Source organism: Carcharhinus amblyrhynchos, chromosome 17 (genome assembly GCF_965287045.1).
Source record: "Carcharhinus amblyrhynchos chromosome 17, sCarAmb.v2.hapA, whole genome shotgun sequence".
NCBI lineage: Eukaryota > Metazoa > Chordata > Chondrichthyes > Carcharhiniformes > Carcharhinidae > Carcharhinus > Carcharhinus amblyrhynchos.
Genome location: NC_137340.1, coordinates 5,979,888 through 5,999,970, shown reverse-complemented (window position 1 = coordinate 5,999,970; position 20,083 = coordinate 5,979,888). Strand labels below are relative to the sequence as shown.

The following is a 20,083-nucleotide window of genomic DNA, read 5'->3' as shown; positions in this document are numbered from 1 at the left end:
GGACGTGCGGCGCGAGGAGTGAGCGCGCGCGGGGAGTGACCGCGGCCGGAGTGGGGACCGGACCCTGACCGGTGCGAGGAGCGGGAGGAGGCCAGTCATTAGCCGAGGCCGGAGAGCGGCGGTTGGCCGGGGGCCGGACGTTAGCCGCGTCCGGAGTCGGAGGGGGCAGTCAGCGGGCGGGAGTTGTGGGGAGGGGAAAACCATGCCCGGGGATCAGATGGCCTCCTGCCTCATCCAGAGGATCGCCCGCCAGGCCCGCACCACCTTCAAGCTGCTGCCGCTGGCCGAGGCCGCCCGCTTCCAGGACAACCTGCAGCAGCTGGGCTCGCTGCTGCAGCAGATCCAGGCCCAGGACCTGAACCTGGAGCCGCGGCGGAGCCAGGCCCCGCGGGCCGGGCCCCCCGTCACCTACATGCACATCTGCGAGACCGAGTACTTCTCCATGGGCATCTTCCTGCTGCAGGGCGGCGCCAGCATCCCGCTGCACGACCACCCGGGCATGCACGGCCTGCTCAAGGTGCTCTACGGTACTGTGGCCATCAAAAGCTTCGACAAGGATGAGGCCGGCTCGGGGCCCGCCGCTGGCCCGGGGGATGGGGTCCAGTTCAACCCGCCCTTACGGCAGTCCCAGCTGGCCGCCCTGTGCCGCTCCCTGCGGAGCTCCACCGAGGTGCTGAGCCAGGCCAACGGTCCCTGTGTCCTTACCCCGCTGCAGAACAACGTGCACCAGATCGACGCGATGGACGGACCCGCCGCTTTCCTGGACATTCTGGCCCCTCCGTACGACCCGGAGGCGGGCAGGGACTGTCACTACTACAAGGTGCTGCAGACAGTGTCCCAGAGCTCGGGGAAAGCCAACCCGGCCCCCTCTCCGGAGCAGGAGGCAATGTGGCTGCTGGAGGTGCCGCAACCCGCCGATTTCTGGTGCGGCGGAGAACCTTACCCTGGTCCCAAGGTGGTCCCTGATGGAGAAGTGGAATCGTAATGTACTTATTTACTGATATACGGTCCATAGCCCTTCACCGTCTCTTCCCACCCCCCCTTTTTTTTGCATGGTTAATGCTCCTTTTGTTGTTGCAGAGTCAGCCCTGTTTTGGTGACTTAGTAAGAAGTCTGACAACACCAGGTTTCCAAAACTTGACCCAAAAAAAAGCCCAAATCTCTACTGGCGAGAAAAAGGAAACTGTGTACCTGGAACATTCTGGTTAAAACGGACGGAAGTGTCTATTCGTTCACATGTTTTACCTTGGCACTGACACAATATAAAGGATCTGGCAAGCTTTCACTCAAGATTGTGGGTTCTGACACTAGCACTTAATTCATAAACATCCCAATGGTTTATTGACAGTGCAGCCTGCCACTTAAAGCAGACGTTGTGTTTGAATGGCATACAGACTAGATACCACCCACTTACCCCTCCAGAATTCAAGGTTAATTTTCTCAGTTGTTTTTCAAGGACATAGTTTTTTTTGAAAATATGGGTTATTTGTTTTCCTAGTAAGAACAAAACACTTGGCAGCAAAAAACTGTTAACAGCTAGCTATTTCTTGTGCACATGTGTAACCAAATGTGTTTTCATGCAGAACTCTCTTTAACTGTTTTCCAAAGCGGTCATCAGCCTGAACTTGACAGCCACCATAAGGTACAGGTTGGCAAATGTCTTGTACATTTGTCACTTAATTAATTTCCTTCACTATTACCCCCTCTCCCAAGATGTGGCCCATCTTTTCCTTTGCAATGGTTAAACATGTCTATAAATTTGGCGCAAACCTTTTGAGGGAGGGAATTGCTAGGAGGTCAGTGCCCTTAGTGTTTTCCAGTACCAGGGGCCTGAGTTTGTTGTCTTTATTTACTGTGATGTTACGTCAGATGATTTATCGGAGAGTCTGTTTGCACTGTGGATTCCAAAATGCTGACCTTGGCAGTGTTAGCAAGTAACCTAATCAACACAGTCTCAGTTATTTAGACAGCATCCGGAACTATAACTTGTTGAGGGGGTTGGGGAGCAGGGGACAAGGAAGAAATTCTCACTGACGAGGTCCTTACAACTATTGTGAAATTAGAAGTTTTTGTAGTGAGGAACGTCTATAAAGGTTGTTTCTATTTGGCTCTATGAAGAGTTCTTCCTTTTTAGCACCAACATGGTGGTTTGTTTCTCGAAAGCAATGTTGGAACAGATTGGCAGCGAGCATTTGGAACATTCAATATGGTGGTGACTGAGACTGACTGCCCTATGAAGCTGTGCTTTAGAATTAGTTGTCAAGATGTCTTTACATAAAACTTTAAATGCTGCAAGCTGGATTTTCCTGTAAATCCACAATACAACACTTAGTGTGGCTGTCCATACATAGATTGTAAAAACTAGATATTGCCATAAGAAGGAAATATAACCAAAGGCTATAACAGCAGCATCCTAAGGTGCAAAGGGCTGAAGCCTTGAGATTCACGTTGGAATTCTCAAACACACAACTTGGTGCCTAATAAAATAATCCATACATAATTTACCCATCCCACCAACAGTCAGTGCCCTATTGGCATGTCAGTTGTTCCCTTTCAAGCCCCCACATGCTGAAGGCAGATCAGATTTGAATTTGTAGCATTGCATCACTATACAGCTCAAGGATGATTTTGCGCTGCCCCCCCCTCCAGAAGAAAATGTTCTCTTTTTGATTTACTGACTTCTGCACTATTCGAAGTGTTTTAGTTAAAGTAATGGCTGATCATTGGAGGAATGGAAATGTTTTTATTAAAGTAGAAGAAGGATGGTAATGGGACTTATTTAAGTAAGCCATGAAAGCTATTTCAGAATGATTGTTTTGTTGTAAGAATGACATGTACACAATGTCCAGGTAGTTTTGCATGCTGTGGTTCTATAATCCACATAATGCAGTGTATTAGATAACCAGTCTGCTCTGACCTTTGTGGCTTCAGCTGCAGATACAGAAAAATATGTTTAGCCATCTAATTTTAATCAGTGTGTGAATAATATGAGGGTGTAAGATAAGATTTCTGATCCACTTGGCTGACTTTTGCATTAGTGGAATGAAAATCGTATTTAACGCTTTGTATTATCTTTGGTTGTACCATTTCAAAAGTATATGACAGAGGCTATTCAGTTTATTAGAAAATATTCTTATGAGCAATAAAGTGTATTTTATAATTTTACTGATGCTGTATTCAAAATGTAATACTGGAACTTTCAAAATGCAGAGCATTGTGCTGAATTTAATGTGATAGCCAACTTCATAACCTCTTACAAATTCCCAAAGATTCATTTCCCCTACTTGGGTAGCACAGTAGCAATATTAGCTGTTGCCACATAGTAACTGAAGTGCTGTTGGCATAAAGCCACCCAAACACCGGAGGTTTTGACCCAAACCACTCAAGCTGAGCACACAAACCAGAAGCAGTGTTGGGTTAACCACCAGTAAAAAAAAGTACAGAGCTCAGTGTAAACCCCTTTTACAGGCAAAACAAATTGCAAAGAGCAAGTGATTCACATTATTGGCTGTCTCATTAACTTTCAAGAGATGAATGCAAGTTTTGAATTTAGGAAATAAACATTTCTGCTTCAGTAAACTTTCATGTTATCAGTAAGTACTTGGGTGAGGCCTAGCCAACAAGAATTTCACTCAATTGCAGTCGAACCCTTGCATAGTGGGATGACGATGAGCTTTTTTAACTGTATGGTGATCGGAAGACAAGCACTTAGGAGCTGGCATGGAATAAATATATAAATTGATATCTAAGAAATGTTGCATCATTTCAAGGTCAATATGGTCAAGCTGTCGTATGAGGTATATCCCTTTTCTTGAATTAATGTAAGACTTTTAATAGTAAGCTTTCCACCTGGCACATGCTTGCGAACTCATGTCATAACATTGCACACCTAGGTGTGTTATCCTGGCTCAGTGGTAGCCTTTTATAATTCTGAGTGGGCAAGTTACGGGTTTGAGATTATTATCCAGAGAGTGCTGCATTGCTAGAGGTACTTTTACAGAATGAGACATTAGATGGAGAACCCTCCCTGTGGAGTTAAAGATATTTGGTACTATTTGAAGAAAAGCAGGACATTTCTCCTATCCTGGCCAATGCACATTTCCTCAACTATTTAATTGGTAACTTAACATGTTTAGGTGATCTTTCTGTATGGAAATTGACTGTCAGGTTGCCTACATAACTGCAATCACAAATGAGAAATAATTAACTACGGGGTAGTGAGCTATGTTGGCAGTAGTAATACCCCTGTACCCCACACATGAGTTGGTTCATTCTTTTTATGGAAACAGAATTGGAAATGGAGTCTTGCAGCTTATAAGAACATAAGAAATAGGAGCAGGAGTAGGCCAACTAGCCCTTCGAGCCTGCCCCGCCATTCAATAAGATCATGGCTGATCTGTCATGGCTCAGTTCCACATTCCCGCCCTCTCCCCATAACCCTTAATCCCCTCTCTCATCAAAAACCCATCAACCCGCGTCTTAAAAATATTTAGCGAGGTAGCCTCCACCACTTCAACGGGCAGAGAATTCCAGAGATTCACCACCCTTTGAGTGAAGAAGTTCCTCCTCAACTCTGTTCTAAACCACCCCCCCTTTATCTTGAGGCTGTGCCCCATAGTCCTACTATCCTTTCTGAGCGGGAAGAGTCTCTCCACCTCTATCCTATCCATCCCATTCATCATCTTATACGTCTCAATGAGATCTCCCCTCATTCTTCTAAACTCTAACGAGTACAAGCCTAATCTATTCAGCCTCTCCTCATAGCTCAACCCCCTCAACTCCGGCAACGGCCTAGTAAACCTCCTCTGCACTCCCTCCAAGGCCAAAATATCCTTGCGTAAGTACGGCGCCCAAAACTGCACACAGTACTCCAGCTGCGGCCTCACCAATGCCCTATACAGCCGCAGCAAGACCTCCCTACTTTTATATTCAATCCCCCTCGCTATGAAGGCCAGCATCCCATTCGCCTTCCTGACCACCTGCTGCACCTGCAAGCTGGGTTTTTGCGACTCATGCACAAGGACCCCGAGGTCCCTCTGCACCGCCGCCTGCTGCAGTTTTTCTCCACGTAAGTAATAATCCTTCCTACCATTATTCCTACCAAAGTGGACCACCTCGCACTTGCCAACATTAAATTCCATTTGCCATTTCCTGGCCCATTCGCCCAGCCTATCTAGATCCTTCTGTAGACTCTCCCCACCCTCCGCACAATTTGCCTTTCCACCAATTTTGCAATTCCACCAATAACTTGTATTCTAAGCAGATTCAATCAATGACAGTCACTCACTCAAATTTGCTTGCTGCATCTGACCTCCCACAATTCTACTCCTATTGGCCCCACCTAAATCATTAGATCTGCAATGTTTTCTTATGCGTGCATGAGCAGTTCCTTCTATCTCAAGGCTTTACTAAAAAAAAGTGTCAAAGTTTTTTGTCTTGCACTCATATAACAAACAGATACAAGACAGATTCCCAAGAGTACCAAATCTAAAGGGATTAACAGTTTATACAGCATGAAAAGTGTGTTCTGATTGGGCAGTGGACTGTTATAGAGATGTTTCATGGAGAATACACAAGGGGGCAATTAACTGCCAAGCTATAGTTTAAATTCATACCGGACAGGTCAACTCTGATCAGGTGTTCCCAAGGGGAATGAGCAAGGGAATGGCTACCCCCAAGCTTTTATTTAGTTGAAAAAGTTCTTTTGCAAAGGACAGGGTGCTGTGTGTTTATGTGGTATCCAGCATGCGCAAGTGAGTCGCACTGTGAACCCGACTGATAATTGGTTGATAGTGTAGTTCTTAGCTTTCTCAGGATTGCTTATCAAGTGCAGTCCAATCACATCTGACGGACACTTTTGAGTTTTGCAAGCACAGGTTGATTGGATGTGTTCTGGTGCATTCTCCATGGCAATGCCTGTACTAATTGGAGTCCTCTTAGTAACCCTCTGCCCGTGCAGTATAAATTGTTCTTCTCTTTAGATTTGGTATTCTTGCAAATCTGTCCTGATGAGTACAAGATGAAAAGCTTAACAGCATGCCTCTTATTTCTCGGCAGTACTCAAGTTCTGTACTACCCAGTGACTATTTATATTGAGGTTTCATGCGTGATCTCTTCCTAGTCTTCTATATTATCCAAAACTTAGGGTCAACTCTTGTGTGTGTGCTGAGTCCTTAACGTGTCTGCCTGTGAACCAATATTGAATTGTGGGTGTAGTGGCTGAAGCTATTCTGTTCTGGCCTGTGTCAGAAATACTGCACACCCTTTTGCATCTTTCTTCTGCTCAACCTGAAACCTGATGTGGAGATGTTGATGTTGGACTGGAGTAGGCACGGTAAGAAGTCTCTCAACACCAAGTTATAGTTAAACCTGAACCCTGTATTGCACACTCTGGTTGTTTGAGTGATCCTATTCTTCAACAGTAAAAGCAGGCATTTTGCTTCCAACTTTGTTGCCTTTGACCTAGCCTCATTCCTTGGTACTTCACAATCACTCAGCCATGTCTCCAGGCTTAGATAATGCAGCCATTTCTACCTAAAAATACATCTTGAGCTTGTCCCAGCACATTCTGACAAATCTAAATCTCCTGTATCCAATCTTGTGCTAAGTCATTCTTGCAGCTCCAATTCTTGGCAGTCTTCATGGTCTCCGTGTGTATTCATTTCTAAGTCTTTGACCTTATGTATACATCTCTTCATGCTTCAACTCTACTAAAGCAGCCCAGTGTTTGTATCATCTGGTTCCCTGACTTCAGCCTGCAGAATGACCTCTTCCTTAACAGCAACATCTGTGGCTAAATCTTTAACTATCACAGCCTCGCATTCTGAAAATCTCTCCCTAGACACTTCCATCTCCTGTACACCCTTCCCTATCTTTCCCATATTATAACAGTGACTGTATCCCAAAATGCTTTATCGGCTTTTAAACATACTGAGATGCCCTGAGGTTGTGAAAGATGCTGTATAATTTGTGATGTAGAGTAGCGCCAACAGTGTGGTTCAGTTCTCCTATTGGCTGAGGTTATTCATGAAAACCCTGTCTTCCTCAACCTTGTGCCTTGCCTGAAGTGTGGTGATCATCAAGTTAAGTCACCACCAGTCAGTTCTCCCCCTCAAAGAGGAAAGCAGCCTATGGTCATCTGGGACTATGGAGATTTTAGATTTATGAGCAAATCTCTATTTTAGTTTGAATGCATTTAAATTATATCAGAACTCTGTTTTAAAACCATTACGTTTTAGTCCAGTGACTATAAAGTAATGTTAACAAATCGGAATGCATAGTTAACCTGTTATTGCTCTTCAGTCACCTTGTGTCACTCCATGTTCTGTTTTAAGTGCTTTGGGGTGTTTTGCTATGTTACTGTGTATTGTATGAGTGAAAGCTCCTCTTCCCTCAATTCTTCATGATAATCAGACAGATATTTTATAGTTTTAGAATGTTTCACATTGGGAACTTATATGAGCCTAAAGCTGTGGTATTGTGTCTGTCGGAGGAAAGGAGTTTGTAAGGGGATAATGGAGAACATTGTCTTCTGAAGCCCACCTGCTTTTCCACCTTGCTAATTACTTCCTGGTCTTCAGAGGCATCTTTAAGATCATGTTTTTGTCCTGATCTTTTGGTTGCTACTCCTTCCACCATCTCGGTAAAAGTCTTATCAGTTTTAAGCACTAAAGAAATGAGTTGTTTTGCAACAAATATACACTGCGAACAGCTTCAACTAGTGAAAATATACTGTGCCTGGCATAGACTATTGTTATAATATATACTAATGAAATGGGTATAACTGGTTCTAATTTTTTTACGTTTTATTGAAAAGTTGACTTTGATTCAAAGTGTTTTTTTAAAAATGAACAATTTTTATTCAATTTTAATGCATGCAAGTTTCCTATTGGAAAATGTTAACTAAAATCAATTGGTTAGTGATGGAATGAAGAACAAATTTGAGGTTGGTTTAGCTGCAGAGACTTCTGCTAAGAGTAGGTTATTTGATTTTCATTTGGCAAGGGGTAATTTGGAATCTTAATTTAGCATATTTCGAACATTACTTGATAACTTAAAGAATCGCCACTAATCAGTATTTTAGGCCAATATCTTGGCTTGGGTGACTCAGTGTAGACTCATTTTACAGTAGTTCAGAACCTGTAAAATTCTGTAACTGTGCAGTTAAATCTATTCAGGATATCAATATTGTCAAATGTATAATGGAATTGCACTGCATATATCAAAGCTTTATGTTAAATAAATGAGAATACAAACCACAGCACCATTTTACCTTGTTTTTTTTTAATTAACATTGAATGTTGTACCATTTTAAATAGTCATGTTGAATTGACTGCTGAATTCTCCAGCATCATTGCTGTTTACAAGTCAACCATGTCCTTAAAGAAAACAGCTAAAGCTAAAACATCTCAATGCTTTTTTGTCATAAGGGAGTTTCTATTTATCATAGAGATTCTTGAGGATGTGAAGGAAAATGAATGACTGACAAATAACAAAAGATTCACTGAACTTGTTTACATGGTTTAGACCCATGTATTTTGATTCAAATTCTACACCTATCCAAAGATTTTGATCTGAGAACCGCAATTGCTAATAAACTAAGGAGGTACTTTACCTTCACTCTGGCTCAATCCTCCACACAGCAGTTACTTCTGGACTGTAATAACCAAATGATAATTGGTTGACTCAGATTTGACATGAATAATAAACTCGCTCAACAGTTAGAGACTGCTGTCAACATTTTCAAGTGCAAGAGAATTATATGATGCTGTCAGCATGGGGGAGTCATAAGAGTTTCCCCCATAGCATCAAGAACAAAGTTTTCTTCAAGAAAAGTTTCTTCTGAATTCATTTAGATATTAAGAGCCGTCTGTTGCCAAGTGAGAGAACAAGTCATTGAATCGGCAATTTCTGTCAAAATCCTTGTACTGCACAGATCTCCACAATTTGAACCTACAATTGTTTGAGAAGATTTTGGTAAATTTTTCCCCTCTTCTAAGATTTTGGCTACTGACTTCAGGAGGAGTTTGGATAAACCTTGCCCAATTATTTTATAACAGAAGAATCATTTCAGAAATAAATATAGTTCACATCTGAACTTGACAGACAAATCTTGACTAGTGAATAACCTTGAAGAGAAGGGGAAGCAAAATGCCTGATAATATAAAGGACTTGCTTTTAAATAGTACTTTTCACAACTTGAGAACCACCTATGATATTTCAAAGTCACTTGGATGTTTTTGAAGTTGAACCACTTGTCATGAAGGCTATATCACTATAAATTTGGGCACAGGGATCTCCCACAGACATCAACAAGATAAATAACTAAGTCTATTTTAGTGATGTTGATTCATAGATATTGACCAGGAGACCTCAAATAAAGACAGCCATTGCTGCAAATATTCAACAGATCACGCAACATATTTGGACAGAGAAACAAAGCCAATTTTCCAGGTGGAAGATCTTTCAATGTATCTCAAGGATGCAAAACAACTGTTTGTTCACACATGTTGCCTGACTTGTAGAATGTTTCCAGCGTTGTGTGTTTTGGTTTCACATTTCCAGCACCTGCAGTGTTTTGTTTTTGCACCAGAACTTGTCAGTTTTTCAAATGGTGCAATGAAATCTTTTATACCCACTTGTCTAAAGGGGAAATCATGTTTTAATTTGTTGGAGATTTTTCAGGAGATAACATTAAGGATGGATGAGAGTAATACTGTTGACGTGGTGCACATGGAGTTTCAGAAGGCATGTGATACAGTGCCACAAACAGACAAGAGAATAATTATAGCTCATCAGATGAAAGGGGCAGTCGCAACGTGAATACAGACTGGGCTGAATAATAGGAAGCAGAGAGTAATGGTCAATGGATATGTTTCGGGTGGAGGGAGGTTTGTAGTTGTGTTTCCCAGGGGTCAGTTTTGGGATCTTAACTTTTCTTCATATGTTAATCATCTACTTCTTAGTGTGCAGGGGACAATTTCAAAGTTTGTGGATTGCACAAAACTTCAAAGCACCGTAAATCCTGAAAAGGACAGTGTAAACTGTTAAAAGGATATAGACAAGTTGGTGGAGTGGCCAGATAAGTGGCAAATTAAGTTCAAGGTGGAGAAATGCAAGGTGATGCATTTTGTTGGGAAGAACATGCAGAAACAATTAAAAAAAAAGGATAAAATTCTTCAGAAATGAAGGAATAGAAGGATCTAGGTGCATAAGCGCATAGAACATTGCTGGAAACAGGAAGGTGCAGAGAGCAGTTAATAGAACATGTAGTGTTCTGATTTCATTAATAGGGGTACAGAGTACAAGAGCTAAGAGAGTATGCTAAACTTATATAAGACATTAGTTAGACTGCAGCTGGAATGTTGTATGCAGTTCTGAGCACCACATTACAGGAAGAATGTGAACGCATTGGAGAGAATGCAGGAGAGATTCACAGGAATGGCTCAATGGATGAGAAACTTTAGTTATGAGGGCAGATTGGAGAGTTGGGAGAACAGTCCCAAATCTATCCTCAACTGAAGTTTCTCATCCCTGGAACCATTCTTATTCGAGAGAAGGCAGCTAAGAGGAGATTTGATAGAGATGTTCAAAATCATGAAGGGGCTGGACAGAGTAAATAGTGAGAAACAGTTCCTGCTTATAAAAAGACCAAGAGTGAGAGAGCATACATTTAAAATGATTTTGAAAAGAGGTGAATATGATGTGAGAGAAAACTTTTTTTTCCACAGTGAGAGCAATGCCTGAAAATGTGATGGAGGCAGGTTTTTTGGAACAATTCAAGAGAACATTTGATGATTATTTGAATAGAAACAATGCAGAGTTGTGCAGAAAATACAGGGGAATAGTAAAAAACCACAATGCTCATTTGGAGAGCTGGTGCAAATACAATGGGCCAAATGCCTCCTGTGCTGTAACAATTCTGTGTTTGAAAAGGCAGACTGGGCTACCACAAAGAATTTCTAGTGTTATAATACCCTTCGTGATTTCAGTGCATCCCAAAATGATCGGCAGATGGGGAAATATTTCTGGATTGTAGTCGGTGTTGTGAAGCAGGCAACAGGACAGCCAATTTTCAGAAGTCCCTTTTAGTTCTACATTTCCCTCAAACTAAAAATTGCTAAATGTTTCAGGAAGTGCAGATTAAAGTGTCCCATCACAGGCCAATTCTATCATTTGATTGAGATAATCCAGTGATGTTGTCCACTAGAAATCACTATACATCCCGATGTGGCTATGACAACACCGTTTTCACCATGTGCATTAACTTTGGTAGATAACACCATACACACAATAAGAGTAAATGTACTTTTTGTATATTTGGTTAATGTCTATCGCCATTTAATGATTAAGGCACTCAAAAATCATGATCTCTGTTTCAAGTTAACATAAAATGCAATGAGTAGAAGCACAAAGTAAAATATGGATACAATTAACACCAGTCACTTATAGCAATGAGTTCCAGGTCTAATTGATAATGGAAATATCCAATCATCTTTAATCAGACTGGGGAATAGTGATGTCGCTATATGTAGCTGATTAAAAGCTGACTGAGGAAGTGTCGTAAATAAATTATTCAAGCATTTATTTCTATGTCAAATTTTCAAGTCGCCCCCGCCAACATGCACACTGCATTGAAATCAAGTGCCTAAAAGTTTTGAATATTCACTTTTATTTATTAATGAAATGCAATTAGCCACATATGAAATCTCAGTTAGCCCCATGTGGCTGGTACTAATGTGTTGCATAAGACTAGTGTGGCTGCCCTTCCGTCTCTGGATAAGATAGTTTCTGTTTAACAATGGCAATCCAGTAGTACTAAAATGAGCAGATTCAATGTGCCGTGAAGATTTGGAGCCCGTGGTTGAAAGAGACTAGTGTTGATTATATACGCATAATTTGTATTATGTTTCTATCTTCCTTTCTGCATTTTAGAGAAGAAATCTGCTTTGGAGGAGGCTCTCAGTTGTTTCGGTCATGGGTTTGTTTGCTTTAGTTTGTGTAGATTATTTGCTGTAGTTCGCTGTTTAAATAGACTGTTGTGCAAAAACTTTGCTGTAAAATAGGCAGTTTACTGAGTCCTGTCATGAGTTTCCAATTCATTGGTTGACACAAAGGTGTCAAAAGATATCTCAAAGTTAAGCAAGGTCACGTTTATTCTAACATAGGCAAATTTATTTGACTACATCTCATTGGGAGGTTCTTCTGCTTCTTACCATCCCTGACTTCCACTTTCTCAACTTCTGCAGCAGATAAGGGGAAAGTGTCTCAAAAGAAACCACGAGATACTTTAACACCAAACCAGGTGTAAATGTAGGAAAGTTGAAACTTTATAAACATGATTTTAACACAGTTAGGATGATCTATACTTTCTAACTCTTCTGTTTAGTACAAATGTAAAGCAATGTTAAATTGGCAACCACCCATTGCACACAAAACAGGATTCTGAACTACTAGTTGGCCTGCAACTAACCCCAGCTTCCACTGCAGGAGCCTTCAGTGTTTGCACCTCGATGCTTTAGTTTAAAGTTTATTTATTAGTGTCACAAGTCAGCTTACATTAACACTGCAATGAAATTACTGTGAAAATCCCTGAGTCTCCACACTACGGTGCCTGTTCGGGTACACTGAGGGAGAACTCAGCATATCCAATGAACCTAACCAGCATGTATTTCAGACTGTGGGAGGAAACCGGAGCACCCGGAGGAAACCCACGCAGACACAGGGAGAACATGCAAACTCCATACAGAGGGTCGCCCAAGGCCGGAATTGAACCCGGGTCCTTGATGTTGTGATGCAGCAGTGCTAATCATTGTACTGCCACCTTCACGTGCCTTTATTTATTTTTATAATATTACATAGTTGGTGTATCTGTCCTTATAAAACAGTAAAGACAAAACATTGTAATGAAAGAAGTGACAATAACCTGAAAGATTTAACCTCTGCGTATGTATGAGCATGTGTCTATAATGGAAAGGAAGTCATCAGTTGGTGGTACAGATTCCTGAAGTGAAACTGGAGCAAAAGCAATATGTATGAGTGAGGTTGCTGTCTGGGATTTTCTGCTTCTCCTCCCCACGTTTTTATGAATGGGTGAATGAGCGCAGATCAACATATTTCTGAATGCAAGTAACAACTGGCTTCAGAAGCACTTAAATGTTTATTGTTTAAATGTTTCCAAGAACCCAGTGAAACAGTGTAATGATACTATCAAATACTATAAAATATTTAAAAACCTTTATCTATATAATGTCTTTAATGTTGTTGTCCTTGGCTAGACCCTGGGAAGAGATCTGTTTCGTGACTGGTAACGTTTTGCTGGAAGTAGATAAAGGTTGAGGTTCACCTGCTTTTGGAACGAAGCTGCGAGATTCCACAGATTTTGAACAAAAACAAAATAAAACTTTACAATTTGGGAAAGATAAAACAATTTACGATATGTACCCTACACTCTAGCATCCAGGATAAGTGTGAAGTACGTATGTATGAACAGAGTTGTAGTTGAACACACATTACAGAATCAATGACAGATGCAACCAAAACAGATCCCATAGACTTCTCAACAAATCACTCAGACATTACCCCACTGTGAGTCAACCGATCTCACTGAAACTTTGTCTTTCTCATTTGGGTTTCCAATCTCTCTCCTTTAAGAACCTCTCCTTGGAATTCTGCCCAAAGGTTTCTCCTGCATAATGGCCCACCTCACAGGGTTTCAGTCTTGCCTCCCACAATTCCTTCTCTCTGGATTTCCAAATACACTTGACGCTATCTCAGAAGCATACTTTCAGATATATGGTTGTGCCAAGCACCGGGCTTCTCACAACTCTTTCTTTAACCAGGACCTGTTTCAATCCAATTTGTCTTTTTGACATTTGTTGACTGACACGTTGCCTCAAACTGACTGCCTCAAGAAGAGCTGCTCACTGATTCTTGATCTGATATGGTGATCTATCAAAACATTCCCAGAGAGTCCTACCCTTGTTACTAGGCAGGAACCGGTGTAATAAGCATTGAAACATCTTGTACCTTAAATGTTACAATCTCCACGGATGCTAATTTAACACTCATAATACACAGATCAACGAATTTCATGGCAATTGTAATAACACATTCTCAAGTTCTTCACAGAGTATTCAATGCCAAAATATGTTGTAGAACCACATAAGGAGATATTGGTCAGATGACCAAAACCTTGATCATCGAGATAGGTTTTGAGGAAAGTCTGAATGGAAGCAAGTGAGCTAGAAAGGGACGGAAGGTGTAGGGGAAGGAACTCCAGAACAGAAGCAATGCTGGAGCAGTTAAAATTAGGCCAGAATTGGGTGAGTGCAGACATTTCAGAGGGTGGCAGAGCTGGAGGAGATTACAGAGATAGGGAAGGGCAAGGCTAAGACTTGAAAGGATTTGATAAGGATAGGATTTTAAAACCAAGGCATTGCTTGACCAGCAGCCAGTGTATGTTAGTGAGTATAGCGTTGTTGGGGAGGGGATTTTCTTTATTCTTCCATGGAGTGTGGTGTCACTGGCGAGGTTAGCATTTATAGCCAATCACTGATTGTCCTCGAGAAGGTAATGCTGGCTTGCCTTCTTGGGCCACTGCAGTTTCACTCAGGGTGAGTTATGACATGACAGCAGAGTTTTGGATGACCTCGACAAATTAAAGAAGCCAGGATGACTCTGGAATAGGGTGCATGTGAGAGCAGGAGTTGATAGTGCTGTGTGTGGTCCAGCCTAGTCTGGCAATGGATGGCTAAACCAGTTGTCTGACATATCTTTTCAAGTCTACACCTCCTAGACTTCAAGCAGTGGAGAAGAGGGCAGAACTGGGGAAACAGCCGGGGTGAGCAAGAGTAAATGGTTTTAAGACAAAAGTGGAGATGTACATGTGAATTAACAAAACAGCAGCTGACATGTGAACAGAGGGCCAAAGGCTAGACTCTTGGTATTTTATGAACGCAGTTGTCAGCGATCAATTGGGGACAGCTTTTTCCGTGGATGGGTATAAAAGGAGATGAGGTTGGAGCATAGGAGAATGTGGGCAATGCAGGAAGTAATCAGTAATGACCTTTTCTGTTCTTGATGCAATGAGATTAGCAAGACCACGTGAGATGGCATGGTCAAGGGGTGACTGTGAATCTGCATCTGGGAGTTTACAGAGAGGAAGAGATTTAAGGAGGATAAGAGGTCAGTGAATTCAAGGAGAGGGAATACGATGAGGTGAGACAGAGCTGTCTCCAAGGATGAGAATTTATGCAATGCAGAGTCTTGGAAACAAAACAGTGGAGATATCTTGGTGAGAACACTATCATGTTTGGGGGGAGGGTAGTATGCTTTGGAAAGAGAGGTGAGAGGGGTGCAACAAGGTGAGATGCTGAAAGCAGGAGAAAGTGTCACGGTAGGTCAGTGTATGATCTTGTGAGAAGCTCCACACCATCACCACAATGGGCTGAACGATGGAAAATGTAACCAGGCAGGGAGGCTTTATCAAGAGGGTGAATGTGTCATCAGCCCTCAGCTGGGTTTCTCTTAAGGTTGCGATGTTAATGCAATCATCTACCATAGGTCTGTGCTTAACAAAGGCCCCTCATAAGTGAATGGACATTATGGAAAGTCATGCTGAAAGGGGAAGTCAGGAGAATCCACAGGGCCAGCAGTGGCAGGGTGAGTTGGGCAGTACATAGATTAGCAAGATTAGTTCTGAGTGGGCATACTGGGCATGAAGGTGGATAAGAGAGGGGGTTGGAGTAATTTACTGTTCATAATGAGCCAATGACTTGACAAGCCCTTTGGAGAATGGCAAGAGCAGCACAGATGGATGCTGTAGGTTCATCTAAGACTCAAACTTGCAACAGTGGCAAGAAAACAGAAAGTTTGAAGTGTACTGAAGGATTGGGAGGCAGAGCAGCTGATATGTCGACAGATTTCACTGTAAAGATTGTTGTACCTGGAACATATTGACAACAGCTATTTGAAAAGAATAACCTTTAATAGATTTTGCAGTAAAATTAATGTCGGAAAAAGTTGATTAAATCAAGTTTTATCTTTGAGTAATTTGACTGACAGTGTAAAAATGAAGGATGTAAATGTTTTGGAAACAAGTTCAGAGAAGACTTATTAGGTTGATAACTGGAATGAGTGGGTTATTTTATAAGGGAAGATTAGGCAAGCTGGACCTGTTTCCACAGGAGTTTAGAAGAGTGAGGAGTGATTTTATTGAAGTATGGAGAATCTTAAATGGAGAGGATATTTTCTCTTCTGGATGAGTCCACGATGAAGGGCACCATTTTTAAAATTAGCCATAGCACTTTTAGAACAAAAATTAGGAACTTTTTTTGTGACTTTGGAACTCTTTGCCTCAGAAGTGGAGGTAGGGTCATTGAATATATTTTAAGATGGAGGCAGTTAGAGTCTTGTTAGGAAAAGAGGTATCAAAGGTTATCAGGGATAGATGGAAATGTAGAAACACAAACAGAATATACATGATCTTACCAAATGATGGAGCAGGCTGAAGGGGCCAAATGGCCTACTTCTGCTCCTATTTCATATGTTCCTAACTTACAATTTTGTGTGACAAATACCTGTCAGGAAAAGCCCCCAGACATAATGGTTAACATTGTTGGTAAGCTCTTGAAGAAGGATATGATTAATCTCACTGTGGGTTTCTTCTGGACAAAGAGATGAATCCTGAGTGCAAGTTGTGGCTTGCCGATCTGCAGTACAGTGGTACTATTAATGCTCTGGCGACCCCCGTTCAAATCCCACCACAAAATCTGAATTCAATAAAAACCTGGAATTAAAAAGATGACTATGAAACCATCTGATTCACTAATGTCCTTTAAGGAAGGAAATCTGTCATTCTTACCTGGTTTGGCCCACGTGTGACTCCAGACCCACAGCAATGTGGTTGAAATGGAAGCCACTCCATTCAGGGGAATTAGGAATGGACAATAAATGCTGGCCAGCCAGACACACCCACATCCAGAGAACGAATTTAAGAAAAACGAGGGGCCTAAAGTGATTGATTGACACAGGATAGTGTAAACCCAACCAATTCTGAACTGGTCTGAGACCCCTGGACATGGGAATACGTACTCCTTTCTGTGATTTGTAACATTGTCCAGGCAATTCCTTCAATAGGGACAGTGCTACAGAAATGATCAAAACCTACAAGGCCCTGTGTGAGAGAGGGTCTTCCCCCTGGAATAGTGTTCAATGCAATCAATCCACTGCCAAAGATTTCAAAGAATTTGAAACTGAAAATAAGGGTATAAAGGGACATCATTCTGAAATTACTTGTTATTTGAACTATCTTATCAAAAACAAGCTCAAATGATTTAAAACTAAAATATTCCGTGATTTATTCTGGGCATTCTTTACTCCTGAAAATCAGTCGCCAGCTCAGCTTGTCTGTTAGTTTTTGTTTTGTTGATGTAATAACTACAATGCTGAATACAAATCTCCGAAAACAATTTTGTCTCTAAATCTTTTGCAAGGAACTTATTTCTAATATAATCGTTACCTTATCTGGGCACGCCTTTGGGCTAATATTAAAAACAAAGAGTTTAATAATCTGCTTTTTTTTTCCGTTAACCAGAACTGTTTACAACTGATCCGCCTGAAAAGTGAACGAATTGCCAATACTTGAAGGAGATTACTTGACGCTCTCCCGTAGCCACAGAGTTTCTCGTTGGAAACTCGTTGAAAAGCTTGCTAAGTTTACCTGAAAGGTTGTGTTCTGAAAGTAATACCTTTCTCGCTGGCCGCTGTGGGGACTAAAGCGGCCAGCAACAAGGGGATTTAAATACAACTTTAGATGCTGTTTGACATGAAGTTCTACCTTGGTGTCTGCTGATATTTGACGAGTGTGTGACTGTGGTTTTTCCCTGTGGTTTTTCCTTCTCGTAGTTAAACTGGACGGTATTTACTGTCAGAATCGCCAACAAGGGCGCAGCGTAACTCATTCCAACCAGCCTGCAGCTTCCAAGCACAGTGATCCTGTTCCTCTCCCAGTACAAGGCCGAGATTACCTCTTCAATCCACTGACTCTCTCCTGTCTCCTGCTGTATGTACATCGGAAACTCTAAAACAACAAGGTATTATTCATTCAGTTACCCCTGTGCACACCCGATTTGTGTCGAAACATATCCACAAATAAAGCAATGAAATCAACGGTGAATTCAGGAAGAGTTTTCCAGGGACGGAACACTGGTTTTCTGCGGACAAAAGAGCGGGTGAGTTTGGAATTCTTGGGGAGCTCACCAGCACAAAGTTATCCATTCAAACATCCTGCACACTGTCCGCAGACACTCCCCCTTCTCTCTCTCTAAACTTTTCACACTTTAGCAGTGACCTCCCGGCGCAGTAATATCCTGACTCTGGAGTTACAGGAGTTTAGGAAAGGGTCTGGGCTCTATCCCGATCGCCAGCAAAGATTGTGACAGAGCCACAGCTCACCCCCACCCCCCACGCCACCCCTTCCCAATGTCCCACCCCAACAATCCATATACAAACTGCACACACTTTTCCTAACACCCACCCACCTCACGCCTCCAAACTGAGAGCCCCGTCGCTCAATAAAATCTGGGACACCTCACCCCCAATACAAACTGGGACCTCACACCCTTCAATACAAACTGGGACTCTCCACTCCCCAATACAAACTGGGAACCCCACCCCTCAATACAAACTGGGAACCCCATCCTTCAATACAAACTGGAACCCTCCTCCCCTCAATACAAACTGGGAACCCCATTCTTCAATACAAACTGAAACCCTCCTCCCCGCAATACAAACTGGGACCCCCACCCCACTCTCTCGATACAAATTGGGAGCCACCCACTACAATCTGAGACCCCCCCCCCCTCCCCCAAGTGAGTCTGCCTTCTCCCCAGTTTTGAGACACAGTGTACTCTCTTCCCAGTCTGGGTGTCTGTAGCAATTCAGTTCCTCGGGAGGATGGCTGGGATTTGAATAACATCCAGACGTAGGTCCCGCTCCTGGAGACACGTTGAACAATTGTGTATTTCAAACTGGAGGAGTGGAATTTCACTGGCACTAATGTAAAATATCATTTATTTGAGAAATGCGTTAATTGCTGGGATGAAATGAGAGACTTGATTGGATTCTCCTTATTAACCTCGGGGAGATGGGACCAAGGGAACTTTAGTTCCATTTCTGTTCAATAAACCAAATCTGTTCCATCAGATTTCCGCATCTCTCCCAGTGCCCCAGGTGGAAGGTTGCAGTGGGCGTAGAATTATTTTGCAATTCAGCGTCTATTTTAACCAGAGACCGACATAAGTTGCAATTACATTCAATACTCTTGGAAAAAGGAACAGAGATCTCGCCTAGCAGCTGGTTTATCTGTGTGAAGGGCCTCACACACAAGCACAGCAACAATGCAACTTTGGCATAGATCGATACGGAGCGATTTTCTTCGCAATCCCTTCACGCCTGCCACTGGGACTTGTACAAACTATCTTAATTAAAAGCAAAATGCTTTTAATTAATGCTGGAATGTAAAACAAAAGCAGAAAATGCTGGAAAATTTCAACGGGTCTGACAGAATCTGTGGTAGGGAGAGAGTAGAGGCAACATTTGGAGTCTGGATGACCCTTCGTCACAAACTATCACCTCACCCGTGCTAAACTCTATTACTATCTGCAGGCAGCTAAGATAACTTGTCCCGGTCAGTTAGCTGGAAAGGGTACTGACTGGGGGAGTGGCACTTGGGAATTAAGGGAACATTGGGAGTTGCTGGCTACCCGATTGAAAATAACCTGTTTGCACTGACCCCAGTTTAGGAGGATCATGTCATTAGATAAAACTGCAAGGGTTTTCCGAAGTGAGATGGAGTTGGAGGTTCTGATTGGAAAAGTGGATTCACATTGCATAGAAGAGACCCTTCGGCCCATTGTGTCCGTGATCTCTCAGTCCCACTCTTTATCCTTCATTACTTTCTTCTTCCAAGTCTGTATCCAATCCCGTTTGGAAAGTTACTACTGAACCTTCCCACCCCACTTTCACACAGCGCATTCCAGATTCTGGGTGTAATTTTTAAAGAATGGCACAGACAATGGCA

The 20,083-nt window shown here is 42.2% G+C and overlaps 1 protein-coding gene across 2 annotated transcripts; it reads left to right on the top strand.

The window, feature by feature from the left end:
- Positions 1–11: 11 nt before the first annotated feature.
- LOC145354302 (2-aminoethanethiol dioxygenase-like) lies at positions 12–8,260 on the top strand. 2 transcript variants are annotated; one of them, XM_080205417.1, is made up of 2 exons: positions 12–981; positions 1,081–8,260. In XM_080205417.1, exons 1-2 carry the CDS (start codon positions 203–205, stop codon positions 1,103–1,105), a joined length of 804 nt encoding a protein of 267 aa, XP_080061543.1. In that variant the 5' UTR covers positions 12–202; the 3' UTR covers positions 1,106–8,260. The 2 variants fall into 2 exon arrangements, with proteins under 2 accessions (XP_080061543.1, XP_080061544.1); XM_080205418.1 differs by having other exon boundaries at positions 12–986.
- The last annotated feature ends 11,823 nt before the right edge of the window (positions 8,261–20,083 follow it).

Bases quoted from the DNA above. Each gene is read 5' to 3' on its own strand.
- LOC145354302 (XM_080205417.1), top strand. From the start codon at position 203: ATGCCCGGGGATCAGATGGCCTCCTGCCTCATCCAGAGGATCGCCCGC. The intron at 982-1,080 runs GTAATGTACTTA...TTGTTGTTGCAG, and splicing joins CCTGATGGAGAAGTGGAATC to AGTCAGCCCTGTTTTGGTGA.